We start from the raw sequence: 21,936 nt of genomic DNA on the forward strand, positions 1-21,936 counted from the left end.
CAAAAACACTGACATTATATATAATAATATTTTTTTAATTAATTAAAATATGAATTTAGATATATTTTCATTTCTATTAGTTTACATATTTTTATAAAAAAAATTAAATAAGAAATTTTATTACCGGGCTGCACAGCGGTCGAGTGGTTAGCAATTCATTTTTATTTTTCTGCACAAAATAAGATGAAAAAATAAATAAACAAATCAAGAATAAAGAAAATCAATAAGTAATAAATAAATACAATAATAATAATAATAATAAAACGGCAAATAATAAAAACTTAAGAAACCACATATAGTTGGTGGGTAGACAAATGATTTTTTTCAGATTAAAATGAACAAAGCATTATTAGAGCCCTGTAGACATGACAAAACACGACTATAGTCACATTTATACTCTTTTTATTTACAACATATTACGCAACTGCAGGGTCTTGAGACACATGCTAACTCGCAAACTAGAGAGCTAGCGACCTAAACGGTAGCCTTCAAGTTATTTCCTTTAAACTTAAATAGCCAAAAACGTACCACTTCCACACGGATAGGGAGGATAACTATTAACAGTTATTTAACCTTTAACATGAACATTAATCAAACGTAATATTTTTTTCTGGGTACATGATACCATACAGCATCCATATCAAACTTTCATATCAAGGCGGGGGGCCTAAAACTAGTGTCCTGCGGGCCACATTTGGCCCGCGGGCCGCGTGTTTGAGACCCCTGCCTTATACAAATGAAAGCATGGGAAACACATAATGGGATCCCAAAAGTCTAGCTTGAACAAATGTATTTTACGGAACTGCAAAAAGTCTGAAACCAAAGCTAGTTGCCGACAATCACGACAGCTCCGTTCAGGTTTGTCTTCAGCCGGCCTTTTATCGATCGTGGCAGATAAAGAGCCTTGTGATCTCGTGAAACGCCAAGCACGAGCGTTGATTAGCATCCCCGCTGATAACGCCGCACGCTAATCATTGTAAACATCATGTTGTGCTTTGACACGCTTAGGCTTATCAGTAATTGTTGTCAACGTTACGAGCTTTTAATGAGATCGTCGCTCTGATAAGCCGAGTGCCAACAGGGCCAACAGGGTGTGGGCGTGTGCTCCCTCGGATGTGCCTGGCTGATGGGAACGTTTGATAGACACTAACTCCTCTCGCTGTGCTATTAATGAAATGCAGCCACAAGCCAGAGTGCAAATCAGATAAAAGGGTCTGGAGTAGAAGCAGTCATGAAATATTTAAATATACAGGGCTTCAAAGCAGAAGAGGCCTCCCACTCATGTCAACAGAAAGACCCCGTGTAGTCCAGCCATGACCTGGGTCTCCGGGCCGCAACCAGCTCCATATGTAGGTCACTGTAAGAACTTGGGCTTGGGAACCGTAGGATGCCGGTTTTGAGAGTGTTGCAGGGATGCTAGACGGTTGAGGTTCCTTTGAGCAAGCGCCAAACCCCCTCGGCATCAGCTCAGGAGCACTTCCTAAGTTGATGTTCTCTGATTGAGGATCGGTTGCACGGCGGTCGAGTGGTTAGCGCAATAGCCATGTAAACACCAATAACCATTTTGACAAACCGTAATATGCTTATATTCCTAATTAGTAATCACAAATTTCCTTGCGGGCTGCACGGTGGACGAATGGTTATCGCGCAGGCTTCACAGCTAGGAGACCCAGGTTCAATTCCACCCTCTGCCATCTCTGTGTGGAGTTTGCATGTTCTCCCCGTGCATGCGTGGGTTTTCTCCGGGTACTCCGGTTTCCTCCCACATTCCAAAAACATGCTAGGTTAATTAGCGACTCCAAATTGTCCATAGGTATGAATGTGAGTGTGAATGGTTGTTTGTCTATATGTGCGCTGTGATTGGCTGGCCACCAGTCCAGGGTGTACCCCGCCTCTCGCTCGAAGAAGACAGCTGGGATAGGCTCCAACAATCCCCGTTACCCTCGTGAGGATAAGCGGTAGAAAATGAATGAATTACTGTTTTGTGGTTGAATATAGCCACAAAATATATTAATATTAATAGTCCAAAAATTATGATACCATATCATGATATAGTAAAAGAAATATTGCACTACCATTGTTCACTCTGTGAAGTTGTGGAATTGATGTTTGTGACACGTATTTTCTTGCAGGCCATTCATACTGTCTGTCAAACATTTGCAGCATTTCTTGAAATAATGTCTTTATTTTGACACTATTAGCCACTGGTTAATTGGCGACTCCAAATTGTCCATAGGTATGAATGTGAGTGTGAATGGTTGTTTGTCTATATGTGCCCTGTGATTGGCTGGCCACCAGTCCAGGGTGTACCCCGACAGCTGGGATAGGCTCCAGCACCCCCACGACCCTCGTGAGTATAAGCGGTAGAAAATGAATAAATGATTGAGGATCAACATTTGCAATAAAAGTGAAGTCAAGTCATAATTATTAGATGACTTTAAGATCCAGTGCCCACCATCTTACACACACTTCTCTTATGTCTTATTCTAGTCTTACGTACACTCAGTGGGGATGAGCCGCGTGAGGCAAAACGAGGCCAGGGAAGACATTGGCGCAGCATCTCATCGGACTTTGACGTGTTGTAAACACACTTGTCACATGATCATCCAATCATAGACATGCACAGGCAACAGTCATTAAATGCCGTGATAGAAAAGAGACACTAGAAGATACACACTTTTCATATCAACACAAAGTAAACAAGGAAGTGATGACATGGGTGTGCGATGCACGGACAAATTTGACGTCCACCGTGCTTAATTTGCTAATCGGTGGTTATTTGCGAGAATCGGCGTGGCGGTGGAGGCTCTGCCGATCTGCCAGTTCTCGGCAAAGAGGCTTCTTTTGGCAGAACACAACAACGTTTAGCACAATACACAATTAGAAACCCTTCCACGACCAGTGGGGTTCTTTGGTGGGATGTGTGGGGGAGGACCTCCCTGCTGCCTCCCCACCCCCCCTGCAGGCTTTTGATGTCCGTCGCCCATCTTGTGTCAACCTCCAGGGACTATCTGAGGCCCCACTCTGGAGCTGTTGAGTGCAACGAGAGCCTGAGAGGCATGTGTGAGTGGAGTGTTAGGGTTGGGTGCAGTGGGATGACAGGGGCTGTCTCTCTAATCCCTTCGCCCATACTCCTCCCGCTGGGTGTTGCCGGAGGAGGGAGGGGGTCAGACAAGTTATTATAGAAGGTCTCAGTGGTGATTTCCTCAATGCTTTTCCTGTAGTCCTTCTTTTTTTTGAAAAGACACAGCGGGTTTTCTCTTCCACAGCTCCCTCCCTCCTTGGCTGCTTGGATGTCGTGTCTCCCTCTTTTTGGTCTCCTCCTGTGTTGTTTTCGTCTCTTCACTCCTGGTTCCTGCTCCTTTATGTCCCCGCCTCCTCTTGTCTCCTCGATCTTTTTGCTTTCATGGAGTGGAGGTGGGGGGATTTATGGGTTCCGGCGCTACGGTTCTTTGGTGGTTAGATGTCTTCCAGGGCTGCCGCAAATATTAAGACATGCAGATTAGGGATGAAAATTTAAGTATCTGGGGTTCGGGTTTGTAAAGCACTGTGCAATGTTTCTGTCTGGATAAGATTTGATGCTTCAAGGGGGGGGGGGTGTACTACACTGATAAATTCCTCTGACAAGAATTATTAAGTCTGTGAATGCACCAACAGTCTATTCAAATACGCACTTAAATTTGTCTATTCTCGACCAAAACATTGAAATTATCCTACTAATGCATACGTATGTGCCCAGTAGAGGACTTAATTATTAATGTGGGTACATTCACCTCCATGACCATAGTTGGCGCTATGCACACTCTCGGGAAAGAAATATCGATTATGTCAACGCAAATGTCAACCTCAATCGCATCGGGGGCTCAAAACTCAAAGCCCGACATCAGTTAAGATGCAGAAAAAAAACAGAAAATTTAAAAACAATATGCTAATTTGGGCTGCATGGCGGACAAGTGGTTGGCGCCCAGACCTCACAGCTAGGAGACCCGAGTTCAATCCCACCCTCGGCCATCTCTATGTGGAGTTTGGCGGTTAATTGGTGACTCCAAATTGTCCATAAGTATGAATGTGAGTGTGAATGGTTGTTTGTCTATATGTGCCCTGTGATTGGCTGGCCACCAGTCCAGGGTGTACCAGGGGAAGACAGCTGGGATAGGCTCCATTTTCTAAGTGGTAGAAAATGAATGAGTATGCTCACAGAGGCTAGGTTATTGTTTTTGATGTACATATATTTACATTTATTCTGAACAGCACCTGCCTATTTTTATTTTTATTTTTATTTTTATTTTTATTTTTATTTTTATTTTTATTTTTATTTTTATTTTTATTTTATTTTTATTTTTATTTTCTACAAAACGCACCTCGGAGTTGCACTCAAATTGCAAAATAATGACAATAATTCAGATTTTTTATTCTATCATCCCTGTCTAATTTGCATATTTGTGTTCAAAGTTGAGTTGACAGAGACGCGAGTGATTGACTGTTCTTAAATTATCGACGACATCCTGGCCCACATTCCTCAACAATGTCTGTAATTTAGAGGAAAGGGTCTCCAATTTCTCTTCCGAAGACGCAATGTAGCGTAATAGTGTGCTGCAATAGCATTTGAGGAAGGGAAGGTTAAACCAATTTTCTTGTCCCCATTGGTTTTCTAAAGCGAGTCCCCTGGCAGGGACATTACACTGATGGTCAGTGAAGTAGGTTTGTTTTTGCTGACAGCGGAGCGCTTTCTGCGCCCACAATGTCAACCGGATCTGATTATTGCCAACCAGATCTAGATAATGTCCGGCATTGATCAGGCTGTTTATCTTGAACTCCCACATCCCTGGTCTGCTTTCAGGGGCCACGTGCAGATGAGCAGATAACAGGCTTTTAACAAGCGGAAGAAATACTTTTCCTTTGCTTGCCTGGCTGATGTGTTTTGTTACGTGGTTACGTGGTCCATGAATCCGACTCGCTTTCAATCATGAGAAAAGCGGTGATGTGCAGTGAGGTTCATTGACTCATTTAGACTGTTATTGCAGTTGAACTCATTCAAAACCAGTGCCCCTAAAATGTTCTTAAGACCCCCTAAATAATTTGATATTTTTTATTGATTTTTTATTGATTTTTTTACAACAAAAATCTCTGCCAAATTTTATATAATAGGGCAAAAGCAGGCTAATAAGCAAGACTATTTTAAGAAATAGCCTAAAATGTTGTTAAGCCCCCCTAAATAATTTGATTTTTTTTATAGATTTTTTTATTGATTTTTATTGATTTTTATTAATTTTTAATTGATTTTTTTATTGATTTTTTTTTACAACAAAAATCTCTGACAAATTTTATATAATAGGGCAAAAGCAGGCTAATAAACAAGCCTATTTTAAGAAATGGCCTAAAATGTTCTTAAGCCCCCCTAAATAATTTGATATTTTTTATAGATTTTTTTCATTGATTTTTTTTCATTGATTTTTTTTACAACAAAAATCTCTGACAAATTTTATATATAAGGCAAAAGCAGGCTAATAAACAAGCCTATTTTAAGAAATGGCCTAAAATGTTCTTAAGCCCCCCCTAAATATTTTGATATTTTTTATTGATTTTATTTTAATGTTTTATTGATTAAAAAAATTACAAAAAAAAATCTCTGACAAATTTCATATAATAGGGAAAAAAGCAGGCTAATAAGCAAGCTTATTTTAAGAAATGGCCTAAAAATGTTCTTTAGCCCCCCTAAATAATTTTAGATTTTTTATTGATTTTATTTAAATTTTTTATTGATTAAAAAATAAATTTTACAAAAAAAAATCTCTGACAAATATTTATATAATAGGGCAAAAGCAGGCTAATAAGCAAGCCTATTTTAAGAAATGGCCTAAAAATGTTCTTAAGCCCCCTAAATAATTTGATATTTTTTATTGATTTTATGATATATGAGCTTGGCATGTGAATTTCAACACGCATGACAGCAAGGAGGAAGTGTAGCATGCAGAAGGCTCTGATACTTTGTTGTAAAAGTCGAATCAGCTTCTGGTGAGCTTGGATATACATACGTATAATCCTAAGCTATCTAAACAGTCCAATTCAGTCTGTCACTCAGCAGAGAATAAAATATCTTAAAAGCATTTGATTTGATAGTCTCCAACTGGTGCAAATATTAATGCAAATATTAATGCATATTTCATGTAATTTTTTTTATTTTTTTTTTTTTAAATTTTCCATCAACAAAACTTCTTTACTTTACCCACTCACTTGAAAAATGCTGTAGATGCAAGCCATGCATAGAAGACTCATTCAAGTCTTTATTTGGATGTTTAATACTAACACACAAATGTGGTCGTCAGCGTAGAACAGATTTTAACATCTTCATCTTCGAATATTTGATCGAGGCAGTTGAATAGACAAAAGCGTCAAGCTTTTCATGAGGCTTTTTTTTTTTTTTTTTTTTCCTCCACTTTTGGCACATTTGGTGTCCCAGTTTGGTTGCGAATGCTGGATGCACTTGTCTCTTTGTGTGTTTGCTTGCACAGCCATGTGTCCTCCTCACATTAATAATAGCAGTGAATGACAGATTAATTTATGTCTGGCTGTGTGTCTGAGGAATTGGGTGGAAAGAGCCTGTCAGTGCTGTTTGTAGGGAGGAGGTGGAGATTAGAGCCAGTTGTCGTTGACAACCCACCACAGGCTTTGGGGAGATAAGGTCCGATGAAATGACTGTAAAAAAACGAAAAGTACATTCACAAAATAATAAGACATTTATCATTAATAGGAAACCATTGCAAGGACGGACCGGGAGGAGATGTTAGTAATTCCAAGTGTGTGGGTTTCTGTGTGAATACAATGGTTTTATTTACTTGCAACTGTTCACAGAGAAAGCATTCATTTGCTAATATTGTACTCGGTGACGTGCAGTCAAAGCAGGCATGATGGAAAAAAGGAATAACGATAACGCAAAATATTATTTGTCCAGAAAGCTGTATTATAAATGTATTTTCTGTCGGATTCCAATCATTTTTAGCATTTTTGTCAGTAAAAATTGCTGCATTTGCACATTTCCTGATGAAATAGAGGGCAGAAACCTAAGATGAGGCTGTTGCAAGCTCTTAAGCGAGTATGTGAATTTCCACAAAGTCGGAATCAATATTAATCATCGGAATATACTGTATTTTCTGGACTATATGTCGCTCCGGAGTATAAGTCGCACAAGGCCAAAAATGCATAATTAGGTAGAAAAAAACATACATAAGTCACATTTTTTGCGGGTAATTTATTTTACAAACTACTTGACAATAATTATCTATACAATAAAACAACAATAAAAGAATAAAGAACAGGCTGAATAGATATCAGCTACACAAACAATAAACATAAACATAAAAGGTATACAGTTTTTAACACTTTTTTCATTTATAAGTCGCTCTGGAGTATAAGTGGCAGGAACAGCCAACCTAGGAAAGAAAAAGTGCGACTTATAGTCCGGAAAATACAGTAGTTGTAGTTATGGCATAGAAAACCTGTTTACCATTTTCTAAGTACAGTAATCCCTCGTTCATCATTGGTTAATTGCTTCCAGACCAGTCAGTGATAAATGAATATCCGTGATATATGAATCAATGTTAAAAATTGACTGTTTATTTTTACTTAAAGCATAGAAAACCTGTTTAAAACCTTCTCAGTACATTTTTAAAACATTACTAGATTACTGTAGACATGAAATAACCAAATAAATATAATAAATAAATAAATAATAATAATAATAATAATAAATATAATACTGTAGATAGAAAATATGACAGAAATTAGACATAAACATGACTGTGGACTGTAGCCATTATTGAGTTTCTTCGAAATCACATATATAAGAGACGCAACATATGGATAGATGCTGCATTAGGGTTGGCCAATCAGTGCCAAGGATACTGAACAACAACTTCCTGTAACGTATAGCATGTGTACCCAGGCCTTGTATGTAATTGAATTTTAAATGCTTGAAAAAACATTGACTTAAATATGAATATTTTTGACTAATAGGCTGTAGTTAACCACAAATTAATTTTTTATTAATTTTTATTTTGTTTCCTAATTCTTGAAAAACCATGATATAGTGAGGGAGTGATAATCAAACCACGATATTGGGAGGGATTACTGTATTAACATTATTAGAGCCCTCTAGAAATGAAATAACAGCCCTATAATCACATTTATATTTGTATGAGAAAATATAATCGGACAAAATAAGGTATAATAGGTATAAGGACATTATGACACATAGTTCATGTATTTTGTACAGTTATCATTTTTTATTAAATATTATCGATATTCAATAATTGAAAATGATGATGCAAAAGACAATGTTTCAAAACATGTTTTGACACCTGTGGAAAAAGTCCACAAATTCACATCCAATCTTGACAAAAAAAGCCGTCAGATAAATGTAATAAGGGCTTTTAACATATTAGATTGCTCGCACTCATCTTCCAGTTATCAGTCGTATTTGATGTAATGGTAGAAAAGCTCATAAAGCCCCCCCGACCCCCCCGTGATTGTAATCTAGGAGCGAGTTCCTGTAAAATTAAACCTCAGTTGTTTGTGAAGGGAAGATAAATGGCTGCTGTGTTTTTTGAGTGGAGAACATCCAAGACAGGAATAAGAAATGACAAACCGTCAATCAGAAGCTGATGACAGAACTTATGCAGCCGGTAATTACTGAAATATTGCATCCATCCAGACTTGTTTGATCTTAGTACCTCGGTTTATTAACCAGATGTTGTTTTGAAATGAAACACTATTTCTAATGTGTGTACGGATCTCTGTCAACATTTTATTGGAATTAAACGTAATGTAGAGTGAGGAAACTGGACGCCGATTGTTTGGCAGTGTGACTGTAATCACAGACTTGTGGTTGCACTAAAATGGTGGAAGTGTTGCAAATAAGGAACAGCAGCTCATTCATAGCAGCTGCCGGTGTGCCAAAAGCCCCTGGAAAGGACTGGTGGGGTTTTTTTCTGGTTGTTACAGTAATATAAATACATACTTGGAAACCAGTGGTGCCATGTGCTTAAGGCCAAAGTAGGATAAGTTCCTGTATTCCTTCTCTAAGCACAGGCCCTGCATAAAAAAAAATACAAAAATGCTAACTTTGTGTACTTGTGCAAGCAACTACTCTATTGACTTATTCAGCATTCATGGCTCTGCAAATTCTGAGACTTTTGGTTTAAAAGTTATTGAAGAAATTAAAAAAAATATATAGCCTTTTGTAGGCCTACCAGTCTGTTATATTATACCACAAGTCGGTAAAAATGTATAAATATGTGCCAATACAAGTCCATCCCAGTTTGGGATCCCAGTTGTGTCTGGACCCTGGTGCGGTCGCCAGCAAATGGCAAGGTAGACACAGCTTGGAGAACACCGTTTCTAGCCAGCTAGCTTCTAGTGCAAACCCGACAACCAGGCTCTGATTTTTCTTAAAACACTGACCGTAGTGACTGGACTTCAACCAGCGACCTGAGGCCAAGCCCGGATGGTACTTAACATCGCTTGTTGTGTATGTCATCAGTTTGTCCACAAACATCCAAGTGAGAGCCCGTTTATTCATCCAATCAGGTCCAAGCAGCTGGCTGCAATTTTGGAGAAATGTTGAAGGGGTTTGGACTGTTTGGGTCGAGAACATTCCCCGTGACTTCATGTTTGTTAGCTAGGTCCAACCAATGGACCTTCGGGCGCCGTGACAGTGAATCGGGATCCCAGTTATGGTCAAATTCAGTTTTCTGCACTGTGGTTTCTGGTGTTGAACTGGCAGATAAAGACTTTGTGATTCTATTGTCCATTCACTGACCTCGTGGCAGTTTCTTGGTACTCATTAGACAAGCTATTGGTTCAAGCTATTGCATCGTTAAGAATAGCCAGTATTTGGCGGGGGTGGGGTTCTATAAGCTTCTGTCGCAGCTGTCTTCGGGCGAGAGGCGGGGTACACCCTGGACTGGTGGCCAGCCAATCACAGGGCACATATAGACAAACAACCATTCACACTCATTCATGCCTATGAACAATTCGGAGTCACCTAGCATGTTTTTGGAATGAAAGTAGTCCCCGAAGAAAACCACACAGAGATGGCCGAGGGTGGAATTGAACTTGGGTTTCCTAGCTGTGAGGCCTGGGCGCTAACCATTAGACCACCGTGCAGTCCGCAAGGAAATATGTGATTACCAATGAGGAATATGAGCATATTCCAATTTGTCAAAACGGTTATTGGTGTTTACATGGCCGTGCTCTACTGGATTATTGCTAATATTCCGGTTATCGGACTGCATGTAAACGTACATCCTATACAGGATGACTTTTGCGACTCAAGTTTATCACAATAGTGTTGGAAGTCATGTTGACGACTTACTATATGTTTAGGGTCGTTATATTATTCGTTGAGTTTTAGCGAATTATTTCATCGAGTGGTTATCGCGCAGACCTCACAGTTTGGAGACCAGGGTTCAATTCCACCCTCGGCCATGTCTGTGTGGAGTTTGCATGTTCTCCCCGCGCATGCGTGGGTTTTCTCCGGGTACTCCGGTTTCCTCCCACATTCCAAAAACATGCTAGGTTAATTGACGACTCCAAATTGTCCATAGGTATGAATGTGAGTGTGAATGGTTGTTTGTCTATATGTGCACTGTGATTGGCTGGCCACCAGTCCAGTGTGTACCCCGCCTCTCACCCGAAGACAGCTGGGATAGTCTCCAGCACCCCCCCCGCGACCCTCGTGAGGATAAGTGGTACAAAATGAATGAATGTATGAATGAATCATTTGAGTGTTAAGTTGCTGTGTGATGAATTTAGTGCCGTTAGTAATGTGTTCTTTGAAAGATGACACAGCGTGTCAGCCTGTTGACCTCTTGAGATTTTCGATGGGTTGACAATTTTTGACTCCCAATTTTTTGGACTCCAAATTGTCCATAGGTATGAATGTGAGTGTGAATGGTTGTTTGTCTATATGTGCACTGTGATTGGCTGGCCACCAGTCCAGGGTGTACCTGAAGACAGCTGGGATAGTCTCCAGCAGTTTTTTTCTCCTGGGTTCCATAAAGTTATCACATAATTATGGTGTGTCGTTGAGTCAAGTAGCAGCTTGTGAGGTTACAGAGTAAGCCTTCTCGAGTCGGGCACGGCGAGCGCTCAAAGCTCACATTGAAGGCGGAATGACCTCAAAGTATTTTCTATCTTAATAGTTGACCCCCCCCGCCTTGCCCCTTCCTCCCCCTTCAGGCCTGCAGTGCAGGACTTGATCCAAGTGCGACATGTGGCTGCAAAGAGGTGGCTTTTCATGAAGGGAGCGTTTTGTTTTTCTTCGCCTCGTGGTAGCAGCACCATACTGGGGAATTCATTAGTGTCTGACATCATCTCACAGTCCACAGAGGAAGAAAGCATATCTTTCTGCTTCAGATCCCCCCCCCCCCCCCTCCTCTTTTTCTCTTTTTTCCCCCCCTGCTCCACTCTCTGCTTTGCAGTCTGGCTGGGCTCCTGTGTCTTTTTTTTTTTTTTTTTTTTGCCCGCCATTTTACGCAAAATGTAAAGACGTGATGTGTCACCGTGCAATGAAGCTCCTCTAGATCAGGAAGTGGGTGGACCCGACGGACCGTGAAGGCATCAGCAGCTCTCAGGCAATCAGTCGCCGGATGAATGAGAGTTTGTGTGGTTGCCTTGGAAAAGATGGGGAGAGGAATCCACAAGAAAAACACTGGCTTTGCGAATTAGAGTTGATTGTTTGAGTCCCTTTTTTTTTTTGCCTTGAGAGCGCTGTGTTGGATTACACACACACACCGGATCCTGTACCTCTTTTGGATATTCTGGAGAACATAGGTGGCGGAAACAACACATTGCTCCAGCCAAAGGGGATCTTGTCGTGTTCCGTAGAAAGAAACGCCGAGGCACATGGTTCCCTTTGTCCGAAAGCCTCTGTAGGCGAACGGCTTTTGGGGGGCTTTCTTTCTTCGTCACCTTTCTGTCTCCGCATGGCGGTCCTTCATGCACACGGAGTGGACTTGTCCGCCGGGTTTGTGGATTATATTTAAAAAAAGAGCAATGACACCATATATTCAAGGTAGGATGGGTACTTATTATCAAAGCGTGTACGCTATTATTTGACTTTAAACAGGGAAAATCGCTATGGCAATTCCAGTGCTGTCATTATAATGTTCCACAGCTATTATGATAAAAATAATTTAGTATGATGAGCATTTCAGGTAATAAGGAATACGCTACTTGCGGCGTAGCTGGCATTTTGTCGCTTTTTGTGGTGAGTTAATATGAAAATGAATTGAGTCTTATTATTTTTCGAGAAATATAGCATTGTTGTAAACATGTAAAGCTTTTAATCGGGTGTTGTCCTGCTTCGTCGCTTTGAACAAGAATGATTGTTTTCTTTTATAGAGAAAAAAATGTACCATCTGAAGAACATCAAGTCTACTAGTCAATTAGGGTTTAAATTGTGCTGTCTTTTATTATCCAGTTTTTTTTGGTATTAAATTCAATCCACGCATGTTTAATTTGGGAATCTTATTAAAGATGCTGTGGGTCCATCGCCGTCTAAGATTGGTCTGTGTGGAGTCACGGAGCAACAGTGCCCCCACATGGCCGACAACGGAAGTGCAGTGTGAATCTGACGTGTTGACATTTTGTTGACGTTGTCTGGGATAACAATGTCATGATTAAATGCTGTTGGATGAATAATAACATTTCATTTTCATGTAAAAAATACACCAAACCACATCAATAAATTATTATAAATATTATCAAATATTGCAGTATAATTAATTGAGTTTAATTGTGTTAAATGTAAATTTATAGTTACAAGTCTAATATTTTTTCTGCTTTTTTATAGGTTTCTGATGCCAGCTCAGAGAAATTTTTCAGCACAGCTGCACTTAAAGGTACAAACACGTTTTATTTGATTTCTACAAGGAGGAAACAGGTGTTTTGCTGTTTTTTGGTTTTTTTTGCTCGGTGGTTATTGTCCCAGCATAGTGACTTTTGCATGCTTATATGCAACAAAGCAGCTGATTTCAGGCATGCAACATTATGTCAGAAGCCGCACATAAAACGTATGCTTGTTTTTGAAGCAATGCTGTATTTTGTTGTGCTTGCTGTGCTGCAGTCGGAGGAGGAAGATCTATTTCTGACCGCATGTGACCTCATTATCAAGTCACTAATTTGTTGTAAAATGCAGACTGTTTTTTTTTTCTCTCTGGCTCAGGGGTAATAGAGGTACCCCCACGTGAATGGACATTCCTGTGTAATGGCTGGGAGTTACCGGGCAGAGGGTGATGAGGGTGATGACCCTTTCGATGTGGCAGAAACTGGGTCGATTGCTGCTAAAATGTTGGTATCGTTGAGCTCATTTTCTCGGCGCCGACACATTTCCCACATTGTGGCCTTTGATTCTCTTCAGGGCTTGATTTGTGGCATCCATTGGGGGGGCTGGAGGGGGGTGTCTCAGTGGCCTTGACAAGGGAGGCTTCCTTTTGAGTGTGCTGATTTGGTTCCCTTGAAAGGATTAGGACCTCCTTTGTGCTGCTTAAATCAACAGAGGGCCACCCTTTCAATGAAAGGACCTGACCAGGGGAAACAGTACGCAAAAAAAAAAAAAAAAAAAACGCTGTGCAGTCGTCTTCTTCTCACTCCCTTTGGCCCCGATTTCCATTTTAACATCCCGTTTTTTATCATCAGCAGCCCTTCCTCCTCCTTTGCCATATGTCGGCGCCTCTCGCAATAGGCGAGTAAAAGAATCCAGGTGCAAAGAGAAGAAGCAGCGTTGGTATTTTATGGTGTTGGGATTAAAAGGTTTGGAGGGTTTTTGTTGCAAGGGGGGGGGGGATTACCAGCACTCCAAAGGATCTAAACCCGCAAGACAAACAACACATCCAATTTGAAAAATGCTAGTTTGAGCCTCATTTGTGAGATGCTGTCTCTGTTTGGCAGGTGCAGGGAGTCCACGTTTGTTTGATGCTGTGTTTGTGTATTTCGGTTGCACACAGGCGTGGTGCGATAGAGTTCGGGCATTGTGCGAGACAACAGCAAAAAAAAAAAATAAATAGCTTTATACTGCAAACAATATTATTGGTTTGAGAAAAATATAACCTTTCCTGGCTGCAGCCTGTCGAAGAATATTTTGAAATATGACAGTAAAGCTCACATACTCGCTGTGAAGGTACAAGGTACACCTCCAATACAGGAACATTTACTATGCCACTTAATCCTCACTGATGTTGCGGGGGTATGCTGGACATAACAGGACATCTGGAACTTTGCAAATTAGTGTAAATCATTTCAGACACTTCATTCAAGTACATATATGTTCATTTGGAAGAAAACAAAAGACATATTTAAATTTTGAAAGGAAAATTGCATTTAAATTTTGCCCATCATTCCCAATCCTTACGTGAGACGAGAACATTGTTCCTTTTTTATGCTTTTCCACTAACCATGCTTCTTAAAAACAGCTAAGTGCTCCATTAACTCGCAGCGAGCCGCATATTAACCAGGTTGTAGGAGCTAACATGGAGGAACTACAATTGCGGTGTACTGACACGCCTTTATGGACCGTTATGAAACTGTAATATGAAACACTATGTGCTCCGTGTACCAGGATCAATATCCTCTCACAAAGTCTGCCATAGCAAAAACACCGCACTCTCTCCGCTGTCATCATTGACCGAAGTAACGTGACTAGGAAAGATGTTCCGGAAGTTACAGTACATGTTATCATGTATGTTACTGTCACTTGGTGGAGTTTGCATGTTCTCACGCGTGTGCGTGAATTTTCTCCAGGTACTTGCTCCCACATTCCAAAAATATGCATCCTCCAATTTATTTGTTTCTATTTGTCCTGCCATTGACTGGCGACCAGTCCAGCTGGGATAGACTCCAGCATACGGATCAGGACAGAAAATGGATGGATGAATATTTTGCAGCATAATTTAACCACAGTACAAACACTTGCAACTTTGTTTGGCTTCATTGTGGCTAACAGAAAAAAAAGCTGAGACTCGCTGAGTAACTGTGTTAGTTAGCAAAGAACTACAGAACTACTAAGTACTACTTTGGTCTGTTAAAAAGAATTGTTAAAGAACTGACGGGTGACAGAGCGGACTTTTGGTTCCCGTTTCCATTTATAGGCAAGCTAATAGGCCGTTTTGTGGAAAAAAGGACATGAAGAACATGCAGCGTATTAATGGTGTCACTATATTGACAGTTACTATGGTACCCATTATGTCATTGTATGGTCATATTACTTCGTACTTCAGTACGAGGTACATTATTTAAAAAAAAAACAAAAAAAAACCTTAAACTGTATTATGGAAAGCAGGAAGTGAACAAATGTAACAGTTACTGATTGTAAAAGTACCAGATGGAGGGGTAGGATTTAATAAGCTTTGCTTCTTCCTACTCCTTTTGGACATGTGGAACTGTGAACTGATTATGTGATGCGTTCAATTGTAATCTGATGCATGTTCAAATGAAATTCAACCATTACCATATTGCACGCTAACCTGAAAACTGTACAAACACATGCAAAATTTTGATGTACATTTTCAATGTTAACCCAAAAACATGCTAACCAGGGCGTACGCTAACCGAGGTTCAACTATTTTTGTCACACTTAAAACCGCACTTTCAGTTCTCATTCAGGTTTAATTTTGCTGAGGAACCAAATTCACGATCCAAGAGTCACTAGTTCTAAGGTCTAATTAGCATGGCTGTCAATGCCTCACCCAAATGCACCGCCCCCGCCCTCGCCCTCGCCCCCGTCCCCTGCAGATTTCAACGTGCTTTACTGGTGTTAATGTGAAAATGAAGCGGTGCGGCAATGACGGCAGCTTGTCTGTGAAGTGTGTTTAGGCTTGAGTGCCTCTGTCACCGGGTGTGTGGGTTGGGGGGTGGGGGGGTGTGGGTAATAGTAAGTGTGATATGGAAGGTGTAATTTTCAGTGATGCATTGTGCAAAAAAAAAAAATAAATAACAGAAAGTGAAAAGGCCAGGGTGAGCTTAAGCGGCAGATATCAGAGCTGAAGAGCTCCCCGGATTGTCATGAAGGGCTCTGCAGCCTGCAAAGTGTCCTGAGAGCGTGTGACGTGTGTGTGTGTGGGAGGTTCGCGGTTCTCCCGCCGCTTCATCCTCTCCGTTTCGTGAGAGACTAAGAGAGGGCCAACGATGGAGCTGTGTGCACTTCATGCCTGGGCAGCCACCTGCTGTAATCTCAAGTGATATAATGAGCAACAATCATCCACGGCTGCCCCTGGAAGCCATTCAGTTAACTGGAAAGCCAGAACGTTGGCCTTTCATAGCCCGGTGTCGCTTTACGACCTTATCCCCCCCCCAGCCATTCGCTGGCCTCGCTAACCTCACGCAGACCTATAGTGTCTGCGTTGGTTTGTGTGTCAAGAAATCAACGCTGTTTGTGGAACTTGACCTAATGTCCCGTGGAAAGACGACCTCGCTACCGTTTGGCTTTTGTGTCTTCTGAGGGATGGCTGCAGTCGAGGACCATCTATTCTGCTTCGCCATGGAGGTCACTGGGAGGTCATTGTCCCTTGCTCCGTCCTTCTTATAATCATAAGCGCTGCAATGAAACATTCGTCTGCTGCCTGATGAGAAATTGAATCATATTTACAGTAAAGTCTTGTTATATCGATATTGTTGGGAGTCGGAAAAAATATCGATATAACCGGACTGTCGATATATCCAATCCTGTGCCGAACTGCATTAAAAGTGGGCAATAATGCACTCGACATTGTTCTATACCAGGGATGGGCAAACTACGGCCCGGGGGCCACATCCGGCCCGCCAAGTGTTTGAATACGGACCGCCCAATCTTTCCAAAGTATTTCATTTAAACTCAACATACAACCTGGCATCATGGCCTGAGCCAACCTTTTGATGGTTTTATCAATTTAGTTTTTTGACATGGTCTGTTGTTTACAAAGTGCTCCGGAAAAAAGGGACACAAGCACATAATAATAATAATAATAATTATTATTATTAAATAATAATAATAATTATTATTATTATTACTAATTATATCATAAAAGACTAGAAATTTGCCGGGAAATGAAAATAGTATCGTAATAAGCAGTACTTCGATATAACCGATATCGATATAACGAGACTTTACTGTATATCGCATTGATTTATGACAAAAGCATGTTTCCTTGATCAGGATGATTCAATGTATACCTGAAAAAAGGCCAAATCGGGGGTGTGAGGTGGCACTTCATGATGCTAACGAAGGCAGGAGATCGACTGGACTGGACTGGACTGGACTGGACTGGACCTGGTGTGGGATAGTTGACTCACCCAGGGATGGAGAAATGGTGCATAGTAAAATAGCATTACTGAAGAATGATATGCAGAAGTGTCCTAATTGTACTGCAGTTGTCGTAATTCTACTGCAGTTCTCGTAATGATACTGGAGTCACGTAATGATACCGGACCTCTATGTCTCTCATATGACAGGTACAGAGTGACAGAATGACAGTGACAGATGTATATGATTTAAAAAAAAAAAATAAGGCAGTGCATCATGGGTAATGTACTCAAATGCAGGGGTTGGGCAAACTTTTTGACTTGCGGGCCGCTTTGAGTTAACAAAATTGTCCCGGGTGGGGCCAGAATATATATTTAATACGCACTATTTTACGCTTATAATTCTGACAGTCCGCATTGAATTATTAGTCTAATTTTATCTGTAAAAGTGTCATACTATCAGACCACAGCCATTTACGGAATTGAATTTTACAGTTTTTTTTTTTTCTGAATCATACATCCGACTTGACTTATGTTGCCAGCTGTTGTATGTTAAAATTTGAAATATTTAGAAGCAGTTGATGTATGCTAAATAATCACTAATAAATACAACAAATCACTATATTGACAGTTACTATGGTACCCATTATGTCATTGTATGGTCATATCACCTCATACTTCGGTACGTGACAAACAAAAAAAAAAAAAACCTTAAACCATATTAGGAAAGCAGGAAGTGAACAAATTATTATGTCATTGTAGGGTCACATCACCTTGTACTTCGGTACGAGGTACATTATTGAAAAAAAGCAACAACAAAAAAACCTTGAACTGTATTATGGAAAGCAGGAAGTGAACAAATGTAAAAATAGTACCAGATGGAGGAGTAGGATTTAATAAGCTTTGCTTCTTCCTACTCCTTTTGGACATGTGGAACTGTGAACTGATTATGTGATGCATTCAATTGTAATCTGATGCATGTTCAAATGAAATAAAACCATGACCATTACTATAGAAGGCAACTGGCGGGCCAGATTCAACCGCTTAGTGGGCCGCATGTGGCCCCCGGGCCGCAGTTTGCCCACCCCTGCTGTATAGCCTATGGAGTTGTACTTTGGGGATGATTCAAGCACACGTTTTAAACGTGAACCATTCCTGTCTGAAAGTGATCACATGTATTTCTTCATTGCCTGCGCAGCTTCAATTCCTTTCCTCGTGCGTTGCCTCGAGCGCTACAAAGAGGTCATTTAGAGTTTGTTCCCCAAAACCCTGAGGTTAGAGACTAAGTAAATCCATCCATCTTAATGCACTTATTTCAGCACCGGGAGAGTTGCATGGGAGACTGTGTAAACACTCTCCGTATCCGACATGCCAGGGTAAACCCGAAGAGCCTGGAATCCATCAGGTCCAAAATTAAAGGTCTACATCTCAAACACAACATTTAAATGGGCAGCACTCCAGGGATCAAAGTGAATGGCCTTATGTTTCCGTCTCGTCCGCCATCTGTTTGATTGGCAGTTAAGCTTAAATGGGCAGCAACTGTTTCATAGTATATAAACAAATCTCTGGCGGCATTTTTTTTCTTGCTCTAGATACGATGTAAGTAGTTAATGAGGGCATAACTTGATATACTTCGATTAGACAAATAGAAGAACATATTGATTGCAGTTCATGGTGATAAGCCACGGGTGTGAGTCACAGATGTATTTGTATTAATAGTATTATTTCAGGGCTGCACGGCGGACGAGTGGTTAGCACACAGCTAGGTGACCAGGGTTCAATTCCACCCTCGGCCATCTCTGTTTGGAGTTTGCATGTTCTCCCCGTGCATGCGTGGGTTTTTTCCGGGTAATCCGGTTTCCTCCCACATTCCAAAAACATGCTAGGTTAATTAGCGACTCCAAATTGTCCATAGGTATGAATGTCATACCATATCATGATATAGTAAAGGAAATATTGCACTTTTTTGCCGAATTGCCGTTTGTGACACATATTTTCTTGCAGGCCATTCATACTGTCTGTCAAACATTTGCAGCATTTCTTGAAATGAATTATTTATTTTTAGACTATTAGCCACTGGTTAATTAGCGACTTCAAATTGTCCATAGGTATGAATGTGAGTGTGAATGGTTGTTTGTCTATATGTGCCCTGTGATTGGCTAGTGACCAGTCCAGGGTGTACCCCGCCTCTCGCCCGGAGACAGCTGGGATAGGCTCCAGCACCCCTTGCGACCCTCGTTTGGAAAAGCGGTAGAAAATAAATAAATTCATTAATTAATATTACCACATTAATATTATGACAAAACTGTTGGAATTCTTGGAAAATTAGGCTGCCGAAAAAGTTATAATATTAAGACAATAAAGTCAAAATATGGGAGAAAATAATTTATAAATCCAAATTTTTCCATGTAATATTATGTCTTTATTCACATTAAATTTTGACTACTATTAAGGTAATATTACAAGTTTTTCCCAAATAAAATTTTCAAAAATTCCAACTTTTTTTTTTTTATCATATCACGCATTTTTTTTTAAATCCAGGGTGTACCCCGCCTGTTGCCCGAAGACAGCTGGGATACTATATTGACACTTACTATGGTACCCATTATGTCAAATGTCACAAAATTAAGAAATTAAAAAAAAAAACCTTAAACCATATTAGGAAAGCAGGAAGTGGACAAATGTAACAGTTACTGATTGTAAAAGTACCAGATGGGAGGGGTAGGAATTAATAAGCTTTGCTTCTTCGTACTCCTTTTGGACATATGGAACTGTGAACTGATTATGAGATGCATTCAATTGTAATCTGATGCATGTTCAAATGAAATTCAACCATTACCATTACAAACTGTTGTCAGGCTGGCTAATGGAAACTTACCGTTTTTTATACAAGCCGAAGTGCTTCTGACAAAGCCGAGTTACCATCTTGTGTACGGGACGGAGCTGCAACAACAATCCATTCACTTCTATTATAATGTGAATGTGACCAGATGTAAAAAAAATAATAATAATAAAAGATAAAGCTAAACAGCTGTGGCAGATTGTTTATCGGCACGACGCAGGGCCTCACAAAAATATTCTTTAAGCTTTCAATCAAAGTTTATATTGAACTTGGCTGAACTTATATTCTGTAGCTGTGCCTTTTATGTTGTAGCAATTGAGTGCAAAAAATATGATTAAATATAATATAATTTTAAATATGGCATTTTAAGATGTTTAAAATGCAAGATGACTGATAGAACAAAGGCTGTTGAATGTGTGTGGGGGGTGGGGGGGCACCGCACCGCACCGCACCGCTCCCCATCATCCCAAGAGAAATTCTCCCCCATCGCCATCACCAGTGACCATTGATCCAATGCGACATCAGCCACTCTCCTGCCAACTGTGCCGCATTAACAGGGTCAAAGCACCACACACACACACACACACACACACACACACACACACACACACACACTCCACTTATCAGGAGCAGGGCATTCCCAGTGCACGCTGTCGGTGTGTTCAGGCCAATTATGCTTGTGTCAGTCCCTAAGTCCCTGCAGCAGAGGTGACATTGCCAGAGAGTGAGCGGGACCAGACCTACTTAATGAGGCCTCATGGTGGCTTAAGTGTGTGTGTGTGTGTGTGTGTGTGTGTGTGTGTGTACATGTACATTAGTGTGTGCATGCAGAACAGCAGGATGTCTGATCGCCAATCATCCACCCGTCTATCATAATCCATCACGCTTGTTTTTTTTCACTTGCGATGGTCTTCGCCCTTCAGTCATTTTCATCCCCAACAAGATTGTAATATAAAATGGAAGAATTGTGTAGCAAGGAAGTTTTTTTTAAGTTTTATGTGGAGCTAAAGACCTACCTCACAGTCAACCCTCGTCTTCTCTTACCACAGAGCACATCTCAACCGACCCTTGACCCTAACTAATCGCAATAGAGTAGGTGTGGTCGAGGGAGGAGGCTTCCAGGAGAGCTTTGGCTAAGAGGAGAAGAATACACATTTACCAAGTACAGAACTTTGTATTAAAAGGTACTTACTATAGTACTCCACTGGGGTCCAACATATATTTTTAAATCCAATCCACTTTATTTATATAGCATATTTTATAAACAGTTTCCAAAGTGCTGCACAGACTAGTAAAATAAAAAGTAAAAAATAAAATACAATAAATAAAGGTACAAATTTAATTTAATCCAAAACTAAAAGATCAAATAAGAAATAAAATATTAAAAAACGAGAAGCAAACCAATCAAAGCAAACAAAGCTAAATTTGTTCTCAATCAGAAATCACTCCACACTTTCACTCTTCACTCGCTAAATGTACTGCAAAAAAAGGTCAGTAAGGATAATTCATAATGCCGCCTACAGAGAACATACTAACTCCTTATTTCTAAAATCACAAATACTTCAACTTGCTGATATAGTTCATCTTCAAACAGCTAAAATAAAGCATAAGGCTAAAAATAACCAATTAGCTAAAAATTTGCTAAAAAAAAAAGGATGAAGAGTCTTGAACCAGTCATGATGTGCTATATATATATCACTATATTGACAGTTACTATAGTACACATTATGTCATTGTAGGGTCACATCACCTCGTACTTCAGTATGAGGTACATTATTAAAAAAAAAAAAAAAAACCTTAAACTGTATTATGGAAAGCAG

The 21,936-nt window shown here is 40.2% G+C and overlaps 1 protein-coding gene across 10 annotated transcripts in view; it reads left to right on the forward strand.

The window, feature by feature from the left end:
* The window catches only part of auts2a (activator of transcription and developmental regulator AUTS2 a), a 284,655-nt gene that overhangs the window by 232,590 nt on the left and 30,129 nt on the right, over positions 1–21,936 (forward strand). For all 10 annotated transcript variants that reach the window (XM_078787521.1, XM_078787522.1, XM_078787520.1 and 7 more), the window contains one exon: positions 12,854–12,902. In XM_078787521.1, the coding sequence (XP_078643647.1) occupies positions 12,854–12,902 (49 nt within the window). The remainder of the gene's footprint in view (positions 1–12,853; positions 12,903–21,936) is intronic.

This window comes from Doryrhamphus excisus, linkage group LG21 (assembly GCF_037039965.1).
Source record: "Doryrhamphus excisus strain RoL-2023G ecotype Guam linkage group LG21, RoL_Dexc_Guam_v1.1, whole genome shotgun sequence".
Classification (NCBI taxonomy): domain Eukaryota; kingdom Metazoa; phylum Chordata; class Actinopteri; order Syngnathiformes; family Syngnathidae; genus Doryrhamphus; species Doryrhamphus excisus.